This window comes from Tribolium castaneum, chromosome 10 (genome assembly GCF_031307605.1).
Source record: "Tribolium castaneum strain GA2 chromosome 10, icTriCast1.1, whole genome shotgun sequence".
In the NCBI taxonomy this organism is placed as follows: domain Eukaryota; kingdom Metazoa; phylum Arthropoda; class Insecta; order Coleoptera; family Tenebrionidae; genus Tribolium; species Tribolium castaneum.
Genome location: NC_087403.1, coordinates 7,878,512 through 7,903,189, shown reverse-complemented (window position 1 = coordinate 7,903,189; position 24,678 = coordinate 7,878,512). Strand labels below are relative to the sequence as shown.

Sequence of the window (24,678 nt, the reverse complement as noted above, 5' to 3'; positions counted from 1 at the left end):
ACAAATAAGTTGTTTTTCCAATGGATTTTTTTGACGAAAACACGCTTTTTTAGAAATGTATTACACAAAAACTAAAAATCATGGAAAAGTGGAAATTACACCATTTTAAATGGAAAAGTTCAAACTTAAATCTGGACCAATTGTTTAGCGCATTACAATTAAGAATGTAGAAAAATTAGGAAGTTTGTTAAAAGTTGAATAATTTGAAAAAATTAAATGGAACACCTTATTTTTTGTTTTTGCTTCTCGAATATTATTACATTGTCCGTCTAAAAACACTAAGTTTTAATGCCTAAATTTAAATACTAAAAAGATATTTGACCTTAAAAGTTAATTTCGACAACAATGCACGTTATTCATGAGCATTGTCGTTATCATAGTACATAACTATTGTAACTCCACCACAGATCATTTGTTGGAGTTTATCGGGGATTTAAAAATTTACTATAAATATTATAATTTTAGTTATGTCACTGGAATAATGACGTAACATTATTGTTGTTATTAGCTAAAAAAAATACTTTTATATTACTGAAACTATAGTTAATATTTTTTTTTTGATGTTTAAAGTTAAATATCTTCTGAATAAACACTAATCAGCAAGAGACATTCAACTGATAATGCTTTTAGAGAGATAATATAAAGATTTTTTACCAGTTCTATTTAAAATTTTTAAGTTATTCAACTATCAAACCTTTTAATTTTTTTTACTTGATTGTAGTGAACTAAAAAAATATATCCTTAAAATTTGATCATTTTTTTAAAGTCCTACTTTTCCTAAATTCTTAATTTTTATATAATAATATTCTCAAAAAGCGTGTTTTTGTTAAAAGAAACCAAATTATTTCAAAAACTAAGCAAAATCAACAAATCTCAATATACCTAAAAACAAAAAGTTTAAAAAATGTATAGGCCATTTGAAAAAAACAACTATAGTATTTTTTAATATTGGAACACCTGTATATCTACAGAATTATTTTTAAAATATGCAGCAGAAACGCAGCAATATTATTAAAAAAAAAGTTCAGGAGCTTTTTCGGATCGTTGAAATAAAATACTGAAAAAGTGGATTTTGGGAGAATTAAATCAATAGTTCTTTTAGAAAGTAGTTTTATTGTTCGGTGGAAGAAAAATATACTTACCAAAATAGAACGGTTTTTGTTTATTTCCCACGAAACTTATTGTTTTCAAGATTTCTAAAATTTCGTTGGGCAAGAGCGTAACCGATCCAGTGGGAAATAAATAATTTAATCTTGAATTCTCGATAACAAGTGATAGGAAGTGTAAGCATAAGTTAAATCCGTTATTATAAAACAAATCAGATTCAGTTAAGATTAAATCGAAATTTGAATTTTTTGGCGGCCCCATGCGCACCCTGAAACAATTAATGTTTTTTTTTATTCAGTCCTTTGGAGTGGATTTACCAAAATCGGTGCGTTTTTTGCGCAAAGGCCTGAAACGCGTGTCTTAATCGGGATTTCCACGTAATTAAGATAAGGTAAAATAGAGCCGTTTGAGCACATGGAACCCAGGAATGCCCGCCATAATCCCAGTAGCTTGCTATCACTATTGAGCGTTCTCTCTCCTCCCATTCCCCCCAATACTGTAATGGCGTCTTGCTAAGGCGGTGGGTGGTCGGCTGTTATGTGAATTTGACAGTGTTATATTTTGTTATAGATATCACGATCTGATGTGTTATCACCACGAAAAGAAATTTTTTGGAAAAAGTCCACAGTCTCGAGCCCCTGCCCCGAACTGAGCGAATCTCGATGCAATTAAGTTGTGACAGGTCAATTATGGTATGGCATATCTTGTTTTTCACATGTTACGAATAAAATGAGCTTTAAAACACCACGGAAATCAATCTTGTTCATCTCGGATCTTAAGGTGGGTTTGTTTCTCGCATGTCTGTCTAGGCCTGCTTTGTCATTTGCTTGTGACACCTCGAAAATCGCCCCATTAACTACTTGAACCGACATTGTCATCATCACCATCCCAATTCGAGACCAATTTCACACAAATCAAGCCCACAGCTACGTGGAAAACTTCGCTCTTTTGCTTATTTACTCCGAAATTAACTGCCCCGTAACCTAACGTAAATAAAGCATTAAAATTACTACCAAATACCACTTTTAGATTATTCAAATGACTATTTATCGTCAACGTTATGACACATAGGAGTTGATAAGAGACTAACATGGCCCGAAAAGCAGACACTGTACGCACGATTAACGTGGCCGTTGTGGGGCTGTCTGGCATGGAGAAGGACAAGGGGCACGCAGGAGTCGGCAAGTCCTGCCTCTGTAACCGCTTCATGCGCTCGCACGCCGACGACTACAACGTCGACCACATCTCAGTCCTGAGCCAGGTAACACCCCTTGAACCCCAATTAATTGACACTTGGCATGTTAAACGTTCCGATGATATCCTATTTATATGCTATTTATTCATTTGTTTATCTGCCGGCTTTTTAGACGGACTTCAGCGGCCGTGTCGTTAATAACGACCATTTTTTGTACTGGGGCGAGGTAATTAAAACATCAGAGGAAGGAATCGACTATCAGTTCAGTGTGATTGAGCAAACTGAGTTCATAGACGATGCGTCTTTCCAGCCTTTTAAAGGTACGTACTTCCGTTATCACGTAAATTGAGTTTATAGTATGATTTTTAGGCGGCAAGATGGAGCCTTATATAAAACGGTGTGCGGCTACGAAAATCCAGTCGGCGGAGAAACTGATGTACATTTGCAAAAATCAGTTAGGTATTGAGAAAGAATACGAGCAGAAAGTCCTACCGGACGGGAAACTAAACATAGACGGTTTTATATGTGTTTTCGATGTCAGTATTGTGCCAAGCAGATCTTTAGAAAAGCAAGTAGAAATAGTCGCTGCGATTTTGAATAACTTAGTTAAGACTAAAAAGCCGGTTGTGTTTGTGACGACAAAAAACGACGACGCTAACGAGCTGTTTGTCCGAGAGGCGGATAAGCTGATCCAGCGGAAAGACTACAAGGGGGCTGTTCCGTTGGTTGAGACCTCCGCGCACGATAACGTTAACGTCGACTTGGCGTTTATGTTGTTGGCACAAATCATCGACAGGAGTAAAGTCAGGTCTAAGATCACTCCATACGTGGAGGCCGCCCGAGCCCGCAAGGAATTGATGGATGTAGCCAGCGAGGCCTTCATGAGACTCATAAGGCTCCACGTGACGGACTGTCGGGCTCTTTGGTCGCACACCGTCAAAAAATTAAACTCGCATAAGGAGTGGATTTATTTCGTTCAATTATTCGGTTTAGACGGAACGCAGAGGTTGTTTAGGCGACACATCAAAAAGCTAAAAGACGAGCAACTCGCCAAGCGGATCGCGCACTATATGGAGATGTTGCCTGACGTTTTGCACGAACTAGTCCCTGATATCAATACTCTAACTGATAGGTAATAGGAATTAAGTTGGCCATAGTTATGTGAATGGCGTTTTCTTTTCAAGTGATTGGCCATCTGTCCAGCAGTACCTGAAGTCGCACCCGGATTTCACCCAGTATTTTTACGAGTGTCCCGAAGACATGCCATGGACTGAGTGCGAGCTTGAGTCGGATAACGAGGAGACGCGCATTCCGTTCGACGTTTTGGAAATAAGTGATGCTGAAACTGTCTTCAAAAACCACATCAATGTGCTGCAACAGGAGCAGAAGCGATTAGAGTATGACATGTTTATGTTTGTGGGCTTGGTGTTTAACATTGCTAATTTTTTTCATATTTATTAACACATTCACTAATCGCTGTTTCTTTTGTTTCGCTCATTAATAAAGGATGCCAAAGAGGTGAGCGGTGTCACGTTGGGTGATTTCTTTATCGCAACGTTTCATTTTTTTTTAGATGGAAGAAACAGTTTAAGCAGCTACTTGAAGACACCGGTTATGTGACACCTGGGAAGCATTTGTCGGAAGTTAGGGTCTTGTTTATGGGGAGGGAGTGTTTTGAAGCCTTGTCGGAGCACGACTGCCAACAAATCTACGATGCGCATCAAAGAGAACTAATTGAAAACGCCAAACATAATTTTCAGGTGAGTAGATCAAGGGGCGTGGCTTAACTTACAGTGTTAATTCAGGAACTTCTTCTGGAACACGCCGATTTATTCTATCATTTTAAAAGTATCGCACCAACTGGAACAATAACACAAGATGATATTAAAGAGATTATAGATGTATTACAAGATGATTTTAGATATAAGATGTTGGATCGTTTGGATCAAGATAGAAAAGTAATGCTTTTTCAACACTTAGGTTTTATTCATTGTCCAATTAGGGAGCATTGTCCTGCATTTCCTAATTGTATGGACGCTCTAATAGAACGAATCTTAGCAACAAAAGCTCATAGGTATTTGTGATTTTTAACGGACGTAAAACCAATCAAATCAATTTTAGACCCTCTTCTTGGAACCACAGTAACCAGTGGTTAATAAGTTCAGACAATAATCAGCTTCATCTACTCATTCTTGGGGCAGACAACTTGGCTGAGAACTTGGCAGCTAAAATTCGAGTACGTCTCACTTTTTCGTTTCATTTGTTTTAGTTAGAATTTCAGGCCCAATGTGAGGACGATGAGTACGAAATAGACTGTCAGTTTTACAGTTTGGATTATAGAATTATAAACGGAGATGTTAGTTTGCCGCATAACTCATTTCGTACCGCCGATTTTGTACCGCATGGAAGCTTCTGTGTATATTCAAATGCTGAATCTTTCGAATATATTCGGGAGAGTTTAGAAAAAACATTGTTATCGAACTTGGAACAGGAGGATAAGCTTCCATTTCAAGGATTACCAATTGTGTTGATGTTTTTACAAGACTCATATATTGAAGAAAAAGATGTGATAAAATTAAGAGAAGAAGGCCAAAGCTTAGCTGATAGGTATGCAACTATTTCGCGAAATGTCCCACCGGAAAATCGCGAATTAATAACTGTTTTTGTTATCTTGCAACAAAAACAATATAATATATAATACAAAAACTAGTGGTGTATCTACCGGTCTTCCACACTTTTTCAGTCTATTACAAAAACTAGATAGGCAATTAGAATTTCGATTTGTTTTTAATTCCTGGTTTCCCGGAGTGCAGTCATCTGTAGGCGCACTGTTTAATGTCTTAAATAGTTTACAGTGTCCTTTTATGGATGTTTGTCTCGACCAGATTAGTGAGGAACAGCTAGTTTCCGATGCATTACACCAACTTGTTCAAAGTATTCACCATAGGGCAGGTTTTTTAAATATTTACCAATCCGTTATTGAATGTGTCGAACCTGACATTAGGTACAAACCGCCGGAAACGTGTTCTCTAACTAATGGTTATTTTTCAGAATTATAATGTGTACGTTTTGCGGCGATTCTTATTCAATAGAAAACGTTTTAGCGCCGCTTTTATCACACCAGTGTTGCTTTTTATCGGCAGAAAGAAGTATTATCTTAGAGACGTTTTTGGGCGATTCAAAACGAAAAGTAGAAGTTATTGTTTCATCATTCCATGGAGCCAATGCATTCCGCGATGAACTCGTCCACGGATTCATTTTAGTCTATTCCACAAAAAGAAAAGCATCTTTAGCCACTTTAAAGTAGTGTTCCAGCACTTGCAAGCGCAATAACTAAATCTGATGATTCCAGTGCATTTTCGATGAATATTCCAAACTTGCCAATTCAAATTTTGGCGGTTACCGATTCCGGAGGAGCAAACGCGTTTTTTAATAATGACTTGAGTCATCTTTTAATTACCGAAGGTAACGCCACTGCTGATCGACTCCACGCACATTTTATGACCACATCTTCGTCGAGCCAGCAAAAAAGTCGGTATTTTCCTGAAACCCAAAACACACTACAGCGAAAAGTTGCAGCTGCCTTTTTTACACCATTTTTCAAAGAGGTTTGGGAGAAGAAACCCGAAATTGAGCAGGCCTTCCATATGGAAGAACCCTCAGGTCTGGACGATAGTGGCGAGGGCACTTTAGAACACCCACGGTCGCAGCGACACGGCCACCCACTACCGCCACCTAGGCATGAGAGCTACCAGCTGAAACTAAACGACGGGTTTGCATCTCGACTAGCGCCAACAATTAACTCATTCTTTGTTTCAGTAGCGGGAGTGAAAACTACGAACTGAACGGACCCGACGAAAGGCTCAGTTCCAGTGATCATAGCGATAAGTATTCCCACATCTACATGTACGGCAACGAAAACGGCGATATCACGAAAAAGCGTTCGCTGCATCAAGGTTCGTGCACGCGCTGCCCTAGCATTTTTTCTAACCTAAAGTTCATTCTTTTTATTTGTAATTCTAACTTAACTTTTAATCTGATTTTGAAAAAATTTTTGTTGGGGCAGGCTTCCAGGTGTACCCGCCACCCACCACCCCGCCGGAACCGGCCCCGCCTGACCACCCCCTGATCTCGCGCATTCCGAAAAGAGGTCCAATGCTATCGGCGTCGCAAACAAGCCTAGACGAGATTACGTGTAAGTGTCGCGATAATTTTTTTTATTAAATAAACACTGATCACTTCATGCAGCTGACATTAGTGGATCAAGAGAATCACTAGCAACGCATGATTCAGGTGATTTTGATTGTGCAAATGTGACTATTTGTGTGATTGGGGATAATGATTGCGGTTTTTGTTTGATAGATGGCGAAGGCGACCAACCAGTGTCCATCTCTGGGAGCGCTTGGAATAATTACGGCCAACATGCGTTCACGACTGGACGAAGACACGTCAGTGTGTCGGAATCCAGGCCTAAAGGAATCTCTCAAACTTTAAAAGTAAGGAAGGAGTTAAGTGTTGCGATGTCGTCAACTGGATATGTTTTAGCAACCGGGAAAGCTCAATTTGAAAAATTATTCGGTAGTGACGGAAGCCATAGCTCGGATGAACGTAAGTGGCAAAGATATACGCAATACTAATTTTGGAAATGCTCCATTGGCCACACCAGAGGTAGTTGATTTAGGATGTGAATATGCGCAGGTCAAAGATATGGTGCACAACATGTATCCTCCTGATGCTGAATACATGTACACTTTGGTACAGGACGCAGTCAGCGGGAAATCAAAATTGAGACAACGTAGGGAGAAAGGCCAGCCATGTGAGTCTTGACGGTCGAAATAACCGTAAAAAATGAAAAAAAGTTTCAGCTTATTCTGATACAGATAGCGAATGGAGCAGCCTCGAGCGGAGGCAACGAGCAAGCGAGGTTTATTCCAAAGTGAACCGAAAATCGGGGACTCACAAAAGACAGCGCAAAAAGCGCACCGCCATCCCGGTGCAGCCTCCGAGAGTGCCCCAACTTGGGGGATTCACGCTGCCGTCAGTCCACTCTACGCCGCACGTCGATCTAGATCCCGACAAGACAAATGGTAAGAGATTTTTTTATTTAGAAAAATATTTTTCTAGGATTTTTTAACTTTAAAATAACTTTAAAAATCAAATTAAAATAAAAATAAAAAACGTCTTTTCCTAAAAACTACAACGAAATAATGTCAAAGTGTAGTATGTATTTATAAAAACAAAATTGATCTTGGGGCAATTTTTGACTCTTCGTTACGTAACGAATTCGCAACAGATTATTCGCGGACGACACATCGAGTTATTACTTTTACAATAAATTGCTATTTTTTGTGAATTAATAGTGGTTATAATAAAGGCATATAAAATTCATTCGATTTAATCGTGAAAAACGAATCTTAAAAATGTTTCTTTTAACAAAACTTTTGTCTACGTATTTAATGAACCTTTTGAACCTTTGGTGAAGGCGAATCTGTAAGCTTATCTGTAAGTGAAGCGTTCAACTTGAATAAATAGACACACACCAAAAATAAACGAAAATTATTTGTTACATTTTTATAGAAAGCTCCATTAAATTTTAGTACGTTGTTAAAAGTTGACAACGCGAGTGAACCAACGAAATTGGTTCAAATTGGTCACGTGATACGCATTTAATTGTGGATTAAATTAATGACGTTTAAACCGATCCTTAATTTGTGTTTGTTTAGATTTTACATTATTGGAAGGTGAGAGGTAAAAAAAAAGATTGGGTTGGATCTCTTGAGGGTTGCTCTACAGAAAAAAAAACATACAACTATTAAAATATTGTTATTACATATGTTGAAGCTGCATAATTTAATATCTCTTATCTAAGTCTAAACTGATAAAATTTCTTCTTCACATAAAACTTTTTCCTATTTTATTTTACGTTGATTGCTGCTAATTCTGAATTTATTTCTAGATGTCTTCTCACATCTACTTTCAGTTTACTTTCATAAAAACCATTGTGGTGGAATTGACTAACCTATTACCATGACTACTCATATAAAAGTTAATGCCAAGAGTACCCAATTTCCACCATAATGGTTTTTATGAAAGTGAACCGAATGTACAACACAACACCGTTTAATTTTTTTTATATCTAATTCGTAAAACTTCAGTAATTTTTCTTACTATTCTGCCTCTTTCATGCTGCTATAAGATTCCATTAATTTTTTTCCATTCTCTCTTTGTAGATTTTGGGTAAATAAAGGTCCAAACATGCTTATAAGTGTTGGCATTTCTTGAGATTTTTGTTATTATTTTAAACACTGATTTGGATTTATTTGACAAATAACGCGATGTTGTCAAATCTAGCATTCGTTATTTAATGAAGGAGTTTTTAGATGTCATCCTTACAAGTCATTTGTTAAATAGCGAATACGCTATAACAACGAAGGATGTCAAAGCTTGATCTCCTGTTCTTTTCTTGTATTTTGTATTCGTAGCGTCTTGAAAAATATGGGACGACGTGCAAATTTTTTTGTATTCCCTGTTAAAATTTTAATCTGTATTTTTCCAAGCAATTTGGAGAACTCATTGAATTTACATTCATTTCGAAGCGCCCTTTTGCTCTGCCGTACTATACAGGCTGATTCTTCAATAGACCGAGACAATTTCATCACAGCTTTCCACGTAGAGACGATCTGCAGCACATTTACGCGTTTATTTCGTATGGGTAGAAATCCCCTTAATCCGAGCCACTTACGGCGCTCATGAGTTTAAATTAGTTGTATTCTTGTATTAGAACAAAATGTGCTCGTTTTCATCATGAATATCGGTAATACACAGTGATCATTGCTGCATTGATCAAGTACATTGTCATCAAATGAATATCATGTTTTCTACTAACTATGCTAATACTACTTAGGAGCATATCAGTGGCGTACGCTTGATCTCCAACATAAGTTTAAATATTTTTATTTCGAAAATGGTGATTCTAAGAGTTTTTTACTATTTTTCCCAGCATTTACTCATTTGATACTACCATGGGTAGAAGTTTGTCGGTCTATGTAAGAATCACGCTGTATTTTTTGGGTACAGAAAACCGAGCTATTTGCGTCCACCAGTCTACACACAGCTCAAAAACTGGCTCACAAACTCAATGGTATGCTGTTGAGAAACATGTGCCGATTACGGAAAAAAACTTGAAATAATTCCAAAGTCAGATTTTAAAAAATCTGAAGCTCCAAACTTATTTTCTTTAGTTTTCATTATTACCAAAAAATCATTTCCTAAAACAATGATGAATAATTATTTTTATTTTTGGACACGTCAAAATTTACGGTTTTACTCCTGTGTAAGGAAGTTTTAACAACTGTTTGACATCTTTCAATACGAAACGTCAGATTGTTTTAACCGATTTAAAGCAATTTTAAGCCTTGTTGAATCTAATTTGAAGAATAAAATGTTGTATGTAACTCGTTTTCGTGTAAATCGGTTCATTTATTTAACCTCGTGGATCACTCCCACTCATAATATAAAACGTCCGATTTACACTTAAACTCGTTCAATAAATAACTATTAAATTTAATATCAGTAAAAGTCGGGAATTTTTTTTAATAAAAAATATCTAAAAATCCAAATTCGTAGATGTGCCAACACTTAGTAGTATTTCCGAAGAAACTGTTTAAACAATTTATTTTTATTGTTGATCAAAATCTATTGCGAACACAATTGTTAGACAACGTTGCCACGTATTTATAATTTTTTATTTATCAGATTAGGAACTGTAATACATCGATTTTTTCTACTATTTGTACCTTTCTTGTTATTTGAAATATTGCTAGGCCCTTTTCATAATCGATAGGTCAACTTAGAGTCCACAAAAAACAAATATTTTTATTATACCCAAGGGTGTTGTATACAGAATGGTGAACCAAAGTTATATTTTTTTAAAAGGAACACTCTATATATTTTTGCATAATTAGATTCTACGTGAAAAATATAATGGAAATAATGGTATAAACACACCATGGTTTTGTTTACACGTATCGATAGCATTTTTCATAAGCTTTCCAGTGATATGCGGTTCGTACAATAAATTTGAAATATTTCTTAAGGTTTTCAAAAAAATATTTTTTTTTATTTATTTTATTTTATTAATTTTTGATGAGTGAAATTTATTTATATATCAAGTAGTAATTAAATTACTAATGTTACGTAGGCACATTGATACATATCAAAGATTAAATTACCACTTGACTTACCAGATTCCTGGTTAACAAGATTTCTTATAATAGAATAATTTTTTTTAGAAAATCTCGAAAAAAAATTCAAATTTTCTAACAAACCTCATACCACTAAAAAGTTGATCAAAAAAGCAAATTAAAACAAATACATGGTGATGGTGTTCTATTTAAAAAAAAAAAAAAAAACAGGAAAGAAAAAAGTTGAGTTATTTAACTTTTTGCGTTTTCACTCAGCCTGTACATTACCTGCGTGCTTTAACTAAAAGCCGACTATATGATAAAACTACAATGTATTCTACCCTTTTTTGTTACAAATTTGTTGGAAAATATTCATAGGCGACTTCGCAATGATTTTTTAAAAGTTGGTCTATTTTATAACGAAAAGTTGAATTATCCCCAAACGGTTATAATGGTAAAATCTAATTATGCAAAAATATATAGAGTGTAGTATTAAAAAAACTTTGGTTACTGGGTCACCCTGTGTGTAAGCATTTCTACACCATACACCACTGAGTTGGTACGCCGGTTTCTGAGCACCTGGTATAGTTTTTCATACACACTTCGTCAGAATTAATGACGCAAACTCGGCTCTCGGGTGAGCTCGTTACGTGAGTCGGCAGTTGTCGGTTTGTGACATTATTAATGCAGTAGACTGTACCAAATCTAGCACTGAAACAGAAAATTCTTTCCCTTGAAAATCCCTTAAATGCTGTTTTAGTGGGGAGTGAGTCCAACTCGGACTCGTCCGAGGGCAGCGACGCCGAGCAAGCTAGGACTGGAACCGCCGATAGTCGCAATCGATTCTCGCAAAAGCGATCTTTTAGTTTAAAGAAACGCGTGCCTGTGTCAGAATTGCATAACACTCACAACTTAAATATCCAATTGCATTCTCCAGATTTATTTTCGATTAAACCAAATTCTTATGGCATTATACACGATGATGAGTCTAGTTTGGATGTTTCATCGCCACGCGACAATAATTCACCGATGGTAAGACACAATTTATTACAATTGCGCCCAAATTGTTCATTTTTTCGCCTAGTTTGGGGTACTGCCAAAAATGAAGGAATCCGATAGGGAGAAGTTGTTAAGAAAACGCGAAAAACAGAAAGCCAAAGACGATTCGAAGCTGGAGAAGCAACGCCGGTTGAAGGAGGAAAAGTTGAGGAAAGTGGCCGATAAGGAGAAGGAACGGGACAAGAAGAAGCAACAGAAAATCAAACAAAAGGCATTGTCGCTTTCGGCAGCGCCTTCGAAATTGTCCGATTTCATTCAGGTGAGTGTTTACAACAGCCACACCTCACACATTGCGAAATAATCATTTTAGAACGAAAACAATTACATACCGATTTTTTTGGAGAAGTGTGTTAAGTTTATCGAGAGTGAGGGGTTGGAGTCTGAGGGTATTTACCGAGTGCCGGGTAACAGGGCCCACGTGGACCTGCTTTTCCAGAAATTTGACGAAGGTGGGGGTTTTAGCTCGCGATTGTCTTTCTGAATGTTTTTTCCAGACCCGAATGTTGATATTCACGAGCTCGATATTCCCGTGAATGCTGTCGCTACGGCTTTGAAAGACTTCGTTTCCAAGAGATTGCCGCCGCTGTTTGAAGAGGACGTGATGTCTGAATTGGAGGAGATTGCAGGTAGTGTTCTAGTTTGTGGTAATTTACGGTTTCAAATCGTTGTTAAAGTTCCAGGAACGCGTATTAAACCAATGGCGACGACTACCGGAAACGTCGAAGTTAAAACCGACCGGAGTTGCCGTTTGCTTGCGTTGCGCAGTATGTTGGAGAAGTTACCGAAAGTGAATTTCCAGGTGTTAAAGTTTGTGTTCCAACACTTTGTGAAGTAAGTTTGTCAGGGTTGTGTTTGGTGTGTTTGAGGGTGGTTTTGTGCTTTTAGGGTTGCGGAAAATTCGAAATTGAATAATATGGATAGCAAGAATTTGGCGATTTGTTGGTGGCCGACGTTGTTACCGATTGAGTTTAGCGATATGGGGAGGTTTGAGCAGATGAGGCCCTATTTGGAGGATATTGTACAAACGATGATAAATCAATACCCATTCCTGTTTTGTGGCAAAGAGGCTTTCGTAATGGTTTAGTAATATAATAACATGCCAAAAACGCACAATTTGCTACAGTAATCTGATTTCTGGCATTCCATCATTTGTTGTTATATTTGGAGAGGCCTTGATTTTGTAATTAATGTATTCGCAGTAGAGATGTGTCAAAAAATTATTTTAAGATGTTACTAGTACTAGAATTTACAATTTTGATCCAAAGATGTTAATAATTACTGTGTGATACCTTATTAATAATTTTTGTGACACCAGTGGTGATTTGTATTTTTACAATTACTGTAGGATGTTTCATTGATAAAACTAGTAGTATGAAAATTTTATAAAATTAGTATGTGAGGAATTGAGAAGATGCTTGTGTGTACGCCTTCATTTAACGATCTGTGTTTAATGTAAATTCCCCACGTTCAGTTATTAATGTCTTTTCTAGAATAGTAAGTGTGACATCCGTTCAAAAATTTGTTGCCCTCCTAAATATCAACGAGATTGTGGCAATGGCTGCTGTGTCCATTACTCAGATAATATTAATGTTCCTATTATCATTGTATTATTTTTATGATAGTATTGAACTTGTATTATACAGTAACTTGGGTATTGAAAAGTTAAAAAAACAGCTTTATTAACATGACTATAATTGGATTAGTACAATATAAAATAAATATTGTCCAGAATGAGTGTGGAACTGAGTCTCAATTTGTGTGATGCGGCGCTGCATGACAAATATTGGGGTGTGCCAAGCTAATTTCTAGTCTGGATGTTGATGGCCTACGCCACCCTGCACATTTTTGTAATTCAATTTATTTAGCTAATCTCATCAAAGTGATATTTTATGTTGTAACTTATAAAGTATTTTATTTGATATTTTTAATTGTATTATCTATGCAATATGAAGTATTGTGCAATTCAAGAAAAACCTTCGTAACAATAGGAATTGAAGAACAGATCAGCTCTGGCTCCAGATTTTTGGTCAGACTGAACCTAGTTTTAAGCTTTCATTTGCTTAACGGCTTGTGGGTCTTGGTGTTGTATATATCATTCACCATTTACTTTCTTTTGCATTTACTAAGACCCATGAATTGTGAAAAGTATGTTTCTTAGGCTCTAATAATTTCAATGTACCATATGTGGATATATCGTAGATTACGTTTCTGGGCTGTCTCATGCAGTAATGGCCCCGTTAAGGGTTAAAACTCTGTTTTTGTAACGAAGATTTGTATCAATATTTATCAACTGCCTAATAATAATTGTATGCTAGAATAAATGTTTTTTATTATCGTAACTAGCATTTCAATTCCCGCGTAACCTCTATCCTTGAATAATACAAAAAATCGCACCAAACACAAACACTTTCATGTGTCAAAATAACGCTACTGTTTTTCAAGCATTGAAAATCTTTCCAAAAGCTCAATATATTTTTTTACCGGTTATACCGAACCCGAACTTTCGGATATAACGAACTAGATTTGACTTAGTGTGATGCAATTTTACCAAATTTTGGTAAATATGTCGGGGTTGATAAGAACAAAGTAGCAAGAGAATTGTTAACTGATAAACAGATTATTGAGTTACTAACTGGAAACATTTAAACCCGTGAAACCTTGTGTATCTAATCCTAATTTACCTACAATGTGAATTTGATAGTTGTGCAAATATTTTACGATAAACAAAAATAAGTCAGCTTGCTTTATCCGAACTTGTATTACTTTTCGAGATGTAAAAGTTGCAACCTCCACTTAAGCGTCTAAAATTTCGACAAAAACCGCAATAACAACTGGGTTTGTACTTTCTTCCAATGTTTACATGACTAACAGACGGTGATTTGGGGAAAATAAAATTCGATGGTAGGTACCTTCGCCAAAAAATCGATGCATAACTTTTACATTTTTATTATTTTTGTGGTTGTTTTTGTTAATTTTAATTTAAAGCAATAGATTTTGAAGATCAGATTTGTTTAAAAAAATGTTTTTCTATAAGTATTCGAATAAAGCAACTAGTGTTATTTTTCACTATTTTTACTTTTGAGCTGTACTATCAACTATACGGTGATTTTAAAACAACGCATAAGATTCGTAAAAAAATGCAAAAACATATAACTTAACATTTTAGTTGAGCTCAAATTTGACCAAACTGGATCAGTCATGGCGGCCAATATGGCGGCGCCATGACGTCATCATAGAATTTTTTAAATGAAACGTTAACTTTTTTTTGAATAATTAGAAGCTCTACTAATAGGCCTTTACAACTGTGCTACTTATTTTGAATGTGGGTGAATCGAACGGGGAAAAATGAAATTTTTATAATAAAATTCATATTTTTGTTATTTTTATAAAATAAAATAAAAATGCATAAACAGGTCACTGAGTTTGTTAAGGGAGCTCAATTCTGACTTAACTGGATCAGAGTCATAGCGCCTATTCATATTAATTTTATACCTTACTTTATTTTAATGAAAATTTTATTTTTTTCCGTGTCCGCTTCGTCCACATTCAAAATAAGTGGCACAGTTGTATAGGCCTGTTAGTAAAGCTCCTATTTATAAAAGAAAAATCATATCGTACTATTTAAAAAATTCTGTTATGACGTCGTGGCTCGGCCATCTGGCTACCATGACTAATACAGTTACGTCAAATTTGAGCCTAATAATTATTTGTCACTTTATAATAATAATTTCAAAAAAAAATTACGTGTTTGGTTCATCCATTGTAATCAGTTGTAAAGACCTATTAGTAAAGCTTCTAATAAAACAAGAAAAATGATATTGTTCCGTTAAAAAATTCTGTGATGTCGTCATGGCACCGCCATATTGGCCAATAAGGTTAAATTTAAGCTCAATTAAAATGCTGAATTACGAATTTTATGTCTTACTTTAAAGTGCTTTAAAGTCACTTTGTACCTACATACATACATACTGTACATTGCTAAGGACCATTCTCGATTTTTGTTAATTTTTTTTGTTAATAAATAAAATCGTAGCAGTTTTGTGAGATTTTGGGCACTAACTGTTAATTTAACTACAGTTTTTAGACTTAGTGAATCTTCACCTGCTCGCCCATCGAACCCTGATATCAGAATTATAAATTTTTACTTGGTTGATTAAATGATGGATCTTTTTCACTTAGACGCAAACCAGACCCGTGATTTATTAAAAGATGGTATAAATTGCCAACAAAGGGATCAGTTACCAATAGCCGACCTTTTTGAAGCCCCTTATTTACAGTTTTGCAATAAAACTGATGTCTGCAATCAAATATCTCAACAAAATCTTTTACAATCTTACCCCAATTACAGTTCACATTGTCACCTAAATGTACAACGCCACAAATAGCAACTCATAAATAAAAATAATGTTTAAAGTTAAAATGAAAAATTGCGTTTAATTCAAAATCTGATTGGTATTTTTCTTCGCTAATTTCGTAAACAATTATCTGAAGTGAATACGCTTGGTTTAGTATAAAATTCAAAATTTAACTTCTTGGTCAAAAATTACTTTTTTTTAATTATTATTTTTATCTGTAAGTGAAAAATTACCAAATAATTAGGGGAGATACCTTTCGAACGTACAGTCAGGCGTGTAAAATGCAATATTTTTTTACTGAAAGTAAATTAAAAATAACTGCCAAAAAGACACTTTTTTTTAATTTACCGTTTATAGGCGAACCTCGGATATAACGAACTCATTTTAATACTCTTTTTGGATTCGTTATAACTTATAAGTTATAACCGGGCATCACTGTACGTCAATTTCCCAGCTGTTTTCGATAAATAAACAGGTCTAGAAAAACTTACACCAACACCGCCCCAATTTTAAACTAATTGTTAATGTTCTGGTACATATTGGTCTAAATTTTGTTTAGCAATTACGTTCTAATATTTAAAGAAATTTTCAAGTAGAATTATTAGAAAAAGAGACGGTGGACCCGCGCATTTTCAAACCCGTTTAGTGCTTTTTGCGTCCCCTGATTGGTGGCGCGCCTTTTTGACAGTATTCGTAATGACTTGTCATTCGATTGTAAATATTATTATTTTTTAATAGTTTTTTGCTTAATCTAAGATGTTTGGGGAAGGTTAGGGGTCCACTTGCTCTACAAATGTAAGTCGTAGTGAAACATTGCTCGAAATCGGCCAAAAGTAATTGCCCTAGTTATGTTTATTTTTGTTTATACTAAACTGATAACGCGGTTTTAATGTGATTCAGAGCGTTTATTTCTAATTTTAGTAGTTGTAACAATGGAAGTTAGCAGTCAACACTTGCTAAGTAACGAATACACGGAAGTTTACCGCCGCCTGCCCTTAAAACTGCAACTTGCCTACGGTGTGGGGCACGTTTTGAACGATGTGTGCGCGTCGATGTGGTTCACCTATTTACTCGTGTTTTTCCACCTGGTTTTGCAGTTTAATAACTGGCAGGCGGGTTTTATGCTCCTCGTTGGCCAGGTAATTGAATTTTGTGCCCCCTTTAATTACAGATTAATTAGGTCGCAGACGCTGTCTCCACCCCCTTTGTGGGGTTCCACTCCGACCAGTCCGACAATTTCTGGCTGTGCCGATACGGAAGACGGAAAACGTGGCATTTGATCGGCACTGTGTGCGTCTTAGTCACCTTTCCCTTCATTTTTTCGCCCTGTATAGGCTGCTCTGGGAGCCACCAATGGGCCCAAATTTTTTACTACTGCGTTTTCATCTCGATTTTTCAGTTCGGGTGGGCCTCCGTGCAAATTTCGCATCTCTCGCTCATACCCGAACTAACGCCAAATGAGCACGATCGCACCAAACTCACCGCGATTAGGTAACCGGCAGCCGGGGAAAGTCACTACGAAAAAACTGCACACCTATTTATAAATCCATTGTTTGGCAGTAATTACTAATTGTTGGTTTTTACATACAAATATTTTGATGTAGTCTCTGAATTTACCCAAAAAATTCAAAAATAACAATAGTCAAGTTGGCGCTTTTTAACTTAAGGGTTCGTGTCACTTCGTGACATTTCGTAACACTTAGTTGGATCTGTTCTCAATGGAATAATTGATTCCTAATCACTACTAATCAGTTATTATATTAATTTATTCAATAATTAATAATTATTTATCAATTAATTTACCACAAAAAATGAAAACTAAGTGCCTTGGTTCATAAATAATTGTATGTACACCTGGACCATACAGGTTTGCACCGCCTAAAATCTTCGATTTCGTTCAAGATTGGAGAAAATGCTGCAACAGGTCAATTTTAGTTTAACGGCGAACCAAATTTTATCTTAGTTTTAATAGTATATTATTATACGAGTTTTATAAGGCGTTCTATTGTGACACGAATGGTTTTTGAGCACGACGAAGGAGTGCTCCAATAGAATGAGTGCCACAATTAAGTCTTATAAAACAAGTGTAATATACTATTTTTTCTACTTTCTATTTTTGTTGTTTAGTTTAACTTATTAAAATCTGTTCTGACTCTTTCTCTTTGTGAAACTAGTTTCAGTTTCACAATGAACAATTTGTGAAACCAAAATAGAAAAAGTTATTTCTGCATCCGTCTTGACGTCAGAGCTACCCCTTCAAAAATTTAAATGGTAAGAGGGGTCGAGTGATACATCATTTTAAAGCTGCTTTCGTTATCTTCGCGACCAAAAAGAAAATGACGCGTCCATTAACGAACGCTTACCGCCCCTGAAATCGTTAACTAGTTCAGATTTATGTTCTACATTTTGTTTATCGTGGTTTGAAATGTTGGTTGGTATGAACAAAAATGAAATAATTTAAGTAAAACAATTTCAAGTTTGTCGCGAAAAAGGTCACAAAATAAAGTTAGTTTCTTTGCAAATTTAATTTAAAATAAATTTTAATATGCGACTAAAATTTGCAGAATAACAAACATGGTAATCACGGATTCTTATTTTACTTAGGTTAAATTATCATTGCGAATTATCTAAAAAATTGGAGAATTGGAGATTAATATATGCTGAGAGTGCTGTTTAATACGTTTTCGTAAAGTAAAAGGTTTAGTTCCAAAATAAAATAACGTGACAATTAAAAAACAGTTTTATTTAATTAACTTTTGCCGCAATTTTTTTCCGGTTACAAAACTATCAATTCTTATGGTTGTCGGTGTAGTATTTTCATTATCATTGCAGACTGAGACCCGGAAATGATCGCTTTGCTAACGGTTGCCCAAAAAGTGTTTTAAATAAAAATAATTAATATTTTTAAAATGTTATTGCCACAAATTGTAATAAAAAATTTAATCGTCTTTATACGTAGTTTATTTCAAATTTCCAATTATATTTCAAGTAAGTCGTCTATACTTTTAATCGTTTTACTTATCAATCGCAAAATATATTTTATTAACATTTTTGTTTATTAAATGTTTCAAAAAATTAGTATGTCCAGAATAAAATTATCAATAACCGTAGGAGTAATTTATTTATGGAAGTACCCTAAAATGATGATAATGACTGCAAATGAGGTTCATTGAAAGTGTTTCTAAAAAAATTTCCAATTTTTCTTCAAATTGATAAACATTTATTAACTTTCTTAAAAGACAAATGAAAAATAAAAAAATTGTTGGTTTGTTTGCAAATTATTAATTTATTACTTAATTTATGCAAAATAAGTTTAAGAGTCGGTTTAGAGAACATTTTAATTGCAATCAAATTTTTAATTCGAGATTAACTTGTCAGTTGTCAATGCATTTTAAATGTTGAATTAGTTTAATTCGGAATTAAGTTTTAAGTTCGCTTTCTGTAAAGTACACCGGCCCTTAAAGTCCTATTATATCAAACATACAGCAATTCTTATTTCATTTTATTTAGAATACAATTTCCAATTAAAAATTCTTTAAGTAGTTACATTGTCTCTGTATTTTGTATCTGTCTAATTTTTGTAAGTTGTTGAATTCCAAAAAATCGAACTCACGAAAAATAAAACAAAATTTTTCCTCCTTGTCAATTACCACAACTTTTTTGGAAATAAAAAAATATAACGTTAAGCCACTTATTTGCTTTGTGATTCTTATTTCCGGAAATAATCACTTTTCGTCACTTTAATGAATTTTTTATTTTGTTCACGAATTCGCAACGTGATAATTTAAACTAAATGGAAAAGAATCCGCGTTTTGCGGTCTTTGTTATTCGCCACATTTTAGTCGTATAATTTTTTTTCTTAAAATGGTTCATAGTATAGAACAAAGAATTCATTTATCAGAGAGGCGTTTGATAACAGCAGAAATATTGCAAAATTATTGGACAGACTTTTGAAAATCGACTGTATGGAAGTTGCACGTGGACATTTTGAGCAATAAATACATTCGTTAAATTGAGTTATTGTTTCATAACAACACTCAGCAATCTAAAAGGAATCGTTTAAAATTGAAAAAAAAAATCATAAAATGATTTTCCATTCGACCCCTCTTGCTATTTTTTTGGCTTTGTTACTTTAAAAAGTAGACTCAGTAAAAATTGACTCAGTCAATTTATTCCAAAAAAACGAGAGGGTTCCAGATTGACAATTTTCAAAATATCAATGATCATAATACAATTTCGTGATTCTCGACAATAAATCGGTCGAAATTAAAAAAAGTACATAGTGCATAAATAATGAAAACAACTTCTGTTTAAATTTTTAAAGAGGTAGCTCTGGGCGCCAAAGGGATGGAGAAATAACTTTGAAATCAACATAAAATTTAGTCCCCCTTATAAACTAAAATTGACCTGTTTTAGCAAATTTTGTTGAGACACTTTGTATAGTGACTTTCCCCTTGGTGTCAACTGACCGGTCGTATTTACCGCTTCGTTTCAGATATTGCTTTACCGTCGTTTCGAATCTTTTAGTATATGTGATAACGTGGGGCATTTTGCACATAAGTAGCGGCGAGGAGTCGAAAATCGGGCCTGGGGATGCCCCCAAGTTCCAGCACGTGGTGTGGACGGGCCTCAGTCTGGGTATTTTGTGTTCGGTGATATTTCATGTTTTTGTGAAAGAGGAGGGCGCCCTTGGAAGCAGTGATGTCCGAGGGACGTCGCTACGAACCCCAATTGCGGATATTTTACGCTCAGTTGAAGTGTATCAAGTCGCAGTTGTGTACATGTCAACTCGACTTTTCGTCAATTTGAGCCAAGTTTTTATCCCTTTGTACCTCCACGAGACGCTGGATATGGCAGCGAGCGCTTTGGCTCTAATCCCCTTAATTATGTTTATCGGAAGTTTCGTAACTTCGATGACAATTGAGAAATTGAATCGCTGTTTTGGTCGGAGGTTGTCGTACATTTTGGGGGTTTTGATGGGGCTTGCGGCTTGTATTTGGATCAAGTGGGGTTCTGGTGATCAATTTAAGTCGTCTCAGATTCACATAATCGCTGTTTTGATTGGTAAAGTCCGAATTTTTGGTTTGGAAAATGCTGAGTCAGGTTTTAGGGGCCGGTGGTTCCATAACTCTAGTTACTAGTCTAGGCATAACCGCGGATCTTATTGGTGATAAGACAAGTAGTGGTGCTTTCGTATACGGAATCATGAGCTTCACTGATAAGCTCGCCAACGGGATCGCCGTCGTGATCATCCAAGATTTGTAAGTGTGAACATTAAATCAAAATTTCGAGGATAAACTTGAATTTTCGAAATATTTAACCAATTTCAAGCGGTTTAGGTCGTAAATACACAATTATTTGACACGATATTTATGATTTTATGATACGTTACAAGAAAGCTGCAATTTTTTCACTTTTCTTTTATCAAAACGAAAGCATATGTATACAGGGTATACATAATGATATCGAAATGAGTCAAAGGGCGCTGCACACAGGAGGCCTATGTGCAGATTCTAAAATTATTTTGCCCTATACAGGCTGTTCCATTGTTACAGTGCAGCCTATAACGTAATTTTTTAAATGACACCCTTTGTATATTTGTAGGTTTACCTATTTTTAGACACCTAATTCAAACTGACAACAAAAACAAAAGATACGATCCAGGTAGATAACATACAGATACAGAGTGACCCAGGGCTGTGTAATAACCTAATAACTAGATCTGTTTAAATAACACCCCTTCTATTTTATGACTAAGTTATCAAGTTTTATTTATCGTCTTATTGTACATCTCATCCCTCTTAAATTTTTTGCTAGAAGTTAATAGTCTGGGACATAATTCGGTTTTTCTGAAAAATACTTAAATATAAGCGTACCGTGCCATGAAAAATAATAACTTCGGACATACCAACCTTAGAGTGGCATTTGTTGTATTATATATAGCTTATAGCAACGTTTTCTTGGTACATCATTAAATTTTATTATGATTACCCCAAACCGCAAGAACCCTTCAAGCTAATCACTCAGGCAAGCTTATTGTGATTTATTGCAGACAAGCTGTAGTCTTTCAGACCAACCGATCGGTATTGTAAATATTTTCGGGTCAGCCTTGTCAAAACATATTAGGTTACCCGTAAACTTTTGGTTATTGTAAATTGATTATCTGTTGTAAAACTTTATGGTGTACAAAGAAAACGTTGCTACAATACGTCACATTTTGATATTCTTGACAAAATGAATTTTTCGTGTAAAAATCCATGCAGGTCTATCGCGATATAAACTTTAATTTTAACAAGAAATTATTGAACAATAATGATAGAAACAAAGTCACTACCAGAAAAAATATACAAATGAATTAGAGCGACTTTCCGTAGAATTGATTATGCTACGTTAGAAGCGGTGAATAATTAGTCAGTTTACAAAAGAACTTTTGAATGTATTGCTTAAGAAGGAGTCATTTTAAACAGTTTTTCAATTGCAAGTAAAATGTTATCGTTATTGATGTAAGATGTAAGATGTAAAATGAGGTACTACTGCTTAATACTTAGTTATAAAATACAGGTCGTGCTTTAAAAAAAAACAAGTTATGGTTCTTGAAAGTTTACCAAACTGAATCACAGCATGGTGATGCTACAATGCAAATGGATGGTCTTGTCACCGAAAGATTTAATAATGTGCCTGCAGACACACTAAATTGTAGAAAAAATTAAATAACTCCTGAACAGGAATTAATCACTAATCGATTACAGTTCTAAAAATATTCGATTACCGATTCATCGATTAATCAATTGATATATATATATATATATATATATATATATATATATATATATATATATATATATGTATATATCAATTGTATATATATAAGTATAACTTTTTAATTATTTAAAATATTGCGATTCTGTTTTTATTATCCGATAGAGCGACTTAGAGTCCACAAACTGAAAATGCTTTTATTATACACAGGGTGGTGAACCAAAGTTACAATTTTTTAAAAGGAACACCCTATATATTTTTGCATGATTAGATTCTACGCAAAAAAAATAATATAACTTTATATAAACTATTATGGGTCTATCTCTTTTCGTTTCGGAATTATTCAACTTTTCGTTATCAAAAAAACCAATTTTTGAAAAATCGCTGCAAAGTCGCCTATGAATATTTTTCGGTAGATTTGTACCAGAAAAACTCAGAATATCCTGTAGTTTTAGGAAATAGTCGACTTTTACTTGAAACACGGAAATAATGTGCCAAAACACAAAAAGTTGAATAACTCATTTTTTTTTAATGGAACACCATGTATTTCTTCACATGTGTCGATTGCATTTTTCATAAGCTTTCTATTGATATGCGGTTTTTTTAGCAAATTTACAATATTTCTTAGTGTTCAAAAAAATAAAAAATATATTTTTTATTTATTTTATTAATAATTCTTGATAAGTGAAATTCATTTATGTATCAGGTAATAATTAGATTACTTGTGTAATTAGTCACATTAGTACATATCAAAAAATTAATTACCAGTTGACTATCAGATTCTAGGCTAACATATTGTCTTGTAATGAAATATATTTTTTTGAAAAATCTCAAAAAATATTTTAAATTTGCTATGCAAGCCCTATACCATTAGAAAGCTTATCAAAAATGCTATCGACACATTTAATAAAATACAGGATGTTCCATTTGAAAAAAATGAGTTATTGAACTTTTTGCGTTTTGGCACTCCCTGTATATTATCTGCGTGCTTTAACTAAAAGTCGTCTATTTTCTCAAACTACAAGGTATTCTAAGTTTTTCTGTTGCAAATTTATCGGAAAATATTCATAAGCGACTTTGCAGTGATTTTTCAAAAATTGGTCTTTTTTATAACGAAAAGTTGAATAATTCCGAAACGAAAAGAGATAGACCCATAATAGTTTATATAAAGTTATATTATTTTTTTCGTAGAATTGAATTATGAAAAAATAAATATATATTAATTATTATATAAATATAATATAATAATAATATAAATGTTATTATTTATTATATATAAACGCATATATCTGTATGTTATCTATATCTATGTGTTATATCTATTTATATCACATCAAATAAACTACGTTATAGGCTGCACTATAAAAATGGAACAGCCCATATAGGGCAAAATAATTTTTGCCTTTTTTGCTCATTTCGATAGAGTAGGTGTAGTCCGGCTTACCGATATCAATGGCTCACCCTGTATATGCTAGAATCACATTAATTGAGGAATCTTTTGCAAAGATAAATTCTCTAAATTCATCGAGAAGGAAGATGCTGTGATTTTTTAAAGTTTTTAATTATTAGTTCAAGTGCCTCCTCCAAATTTTGAGTTGGCGGGTGTTCGAGTGGGCTATTAGTTGTTGATTTTCAGGCACAAGGATCCGTCAAATACTGGATATTACCGAGACGTGCTGACATACGTGTGTGGAGGGTCGGCGCTTCTTGGAGCTTTGGCTGTGATATCTTTCCTTAAGAAAGTGAGAGGAGGTTGGTATTTGGGCTTCAGTTACTGCCAAAGGTTACTTTAGCACTTTCCAGACCCTTTAGGATATGAAAACGTCCCTAATTACAACAGTATTAACTCGGACGTACTCCCGGTCGCCACGGAAGATATACAACCGTCTCTTATTTCATAGTGCAATTTTTATTTATTAACAGAGTGGATATATTTTTATAAAACTGTATCGTATTACTAGTTGTTATTAATTAATAAAAAATATGAAGTTATTTGGTGTCTCTCCCTTTAGAAAATTCA

At 34.6% G+C, this 24,678-nt stretch overlaps 2 protein-coding genes across 13 annotated transcripts; both read left to right on the top strand.

Moving 5' to 3' along the window:
• Positions 1-1,369: 1,369 nt before the first annotated feature.
• On the top strand, positions 1,370-13,883 carry RhoGAPp190 (Rho GTPase activating protein p190). Of its 10 annotated transcripts, XM_015977864.2 has the most exons (27): positions 1,370-1,498; positions 1,678-1,887; positions 2,137-2,368; positions 2,475-2,622; positions 2,672-3,434; positions 3,487-3,699; positions 3,809-3,820; positions 3,876-4,062; positions 4,108-4,376; positions 4,424-4,538; positions 4,584-4,909; positions 5,151-5,306; positions 5,354-5,605; positions 5,655-5,833; positions 5,882-6,074; positions 6,122-6,258; positions 6,369-6,497; positions 6,551-6,595; positions 6,665-6,798; positions 6,848-7,118; positions 7,162-7,389; positions 11,246-11,517; positions 11,570-11,803; positions 11,855-11,993; positions 12,039-12,170; positions 12,219-12,375; positions 12,430-13,883. In XM_015977864.2, exons 3-27 carry the CDS (start codon positions 2,198-2,200, stop codon positions 12,626-12,628), a joined length of 5,061 nt encoding a protein of 1,686 aa, XP_015833350.1. In that variant the 5' UTR covers positions 1,370-1,498; positions 1,678-1,887; positions 2,137-2,197; the 3' UTR covers positions 12,629-13,883. The 10 variants fall into 10 exon arrangements, with proteins under 10 accessions (XP_015833350.1, XP_015833352.1, XP_064215534.1 ...); XM_015977866.2 differs by lacking the exon at positions 1,370-1,498 and having other exon boundaries at positions 1,630-1,799; XM_064359464.1 differs by lacking the exons at positions 1,370-1,498; positions 1,678-1,887 and having other exon boundaries at positions 2,198-2,368; positions 6,848-6,910; positions 7,001-7,118; positions 7,183-7,389.
• Positions 13,884-16,547: 2,664 nt separating this feature from the next.
• On the top strand, positions 16,548-24,650 carry LOC661244 (major facilitator superfamily domain-containing protein 12). 3 transcript variants are annotated; one of them, XM_064359469.1, is made up of 7 exons: positions 16,548-16,694; positions 16,821-17,038; positions 17,080-17,390; positions 20,395-20,963; positions 21,010-21,160; positions 24,295-24,410; positions 24,471-24,650. In XM_064359469.1, exons 2-7 carry the CDS (start codon positions 16,832-16,834, stop codon positions 24,557-24,559), a joined length of 1,443 nt encoding a protein of 480 aa, XP_064215539.1. In that variant the 5' UTR covers positions 16,548-16,694; positions 16,821-16,831; the 3' UTR covers positions 24,560-24,650. The 3 variants fall into 3 exon arrangements, with proteins under 3 accessions (XP_064215539.1, XP_064215538.1, XP_064215540.1); XM_064359468.1 differs by having other exon boundaries at positions 24,462-24,650; XM_064359470.1 differs by having other exon boundaries at positions 24,452-24,650.
• Positions 24,651-24,678: the final 28 nt, after the last annotated feature.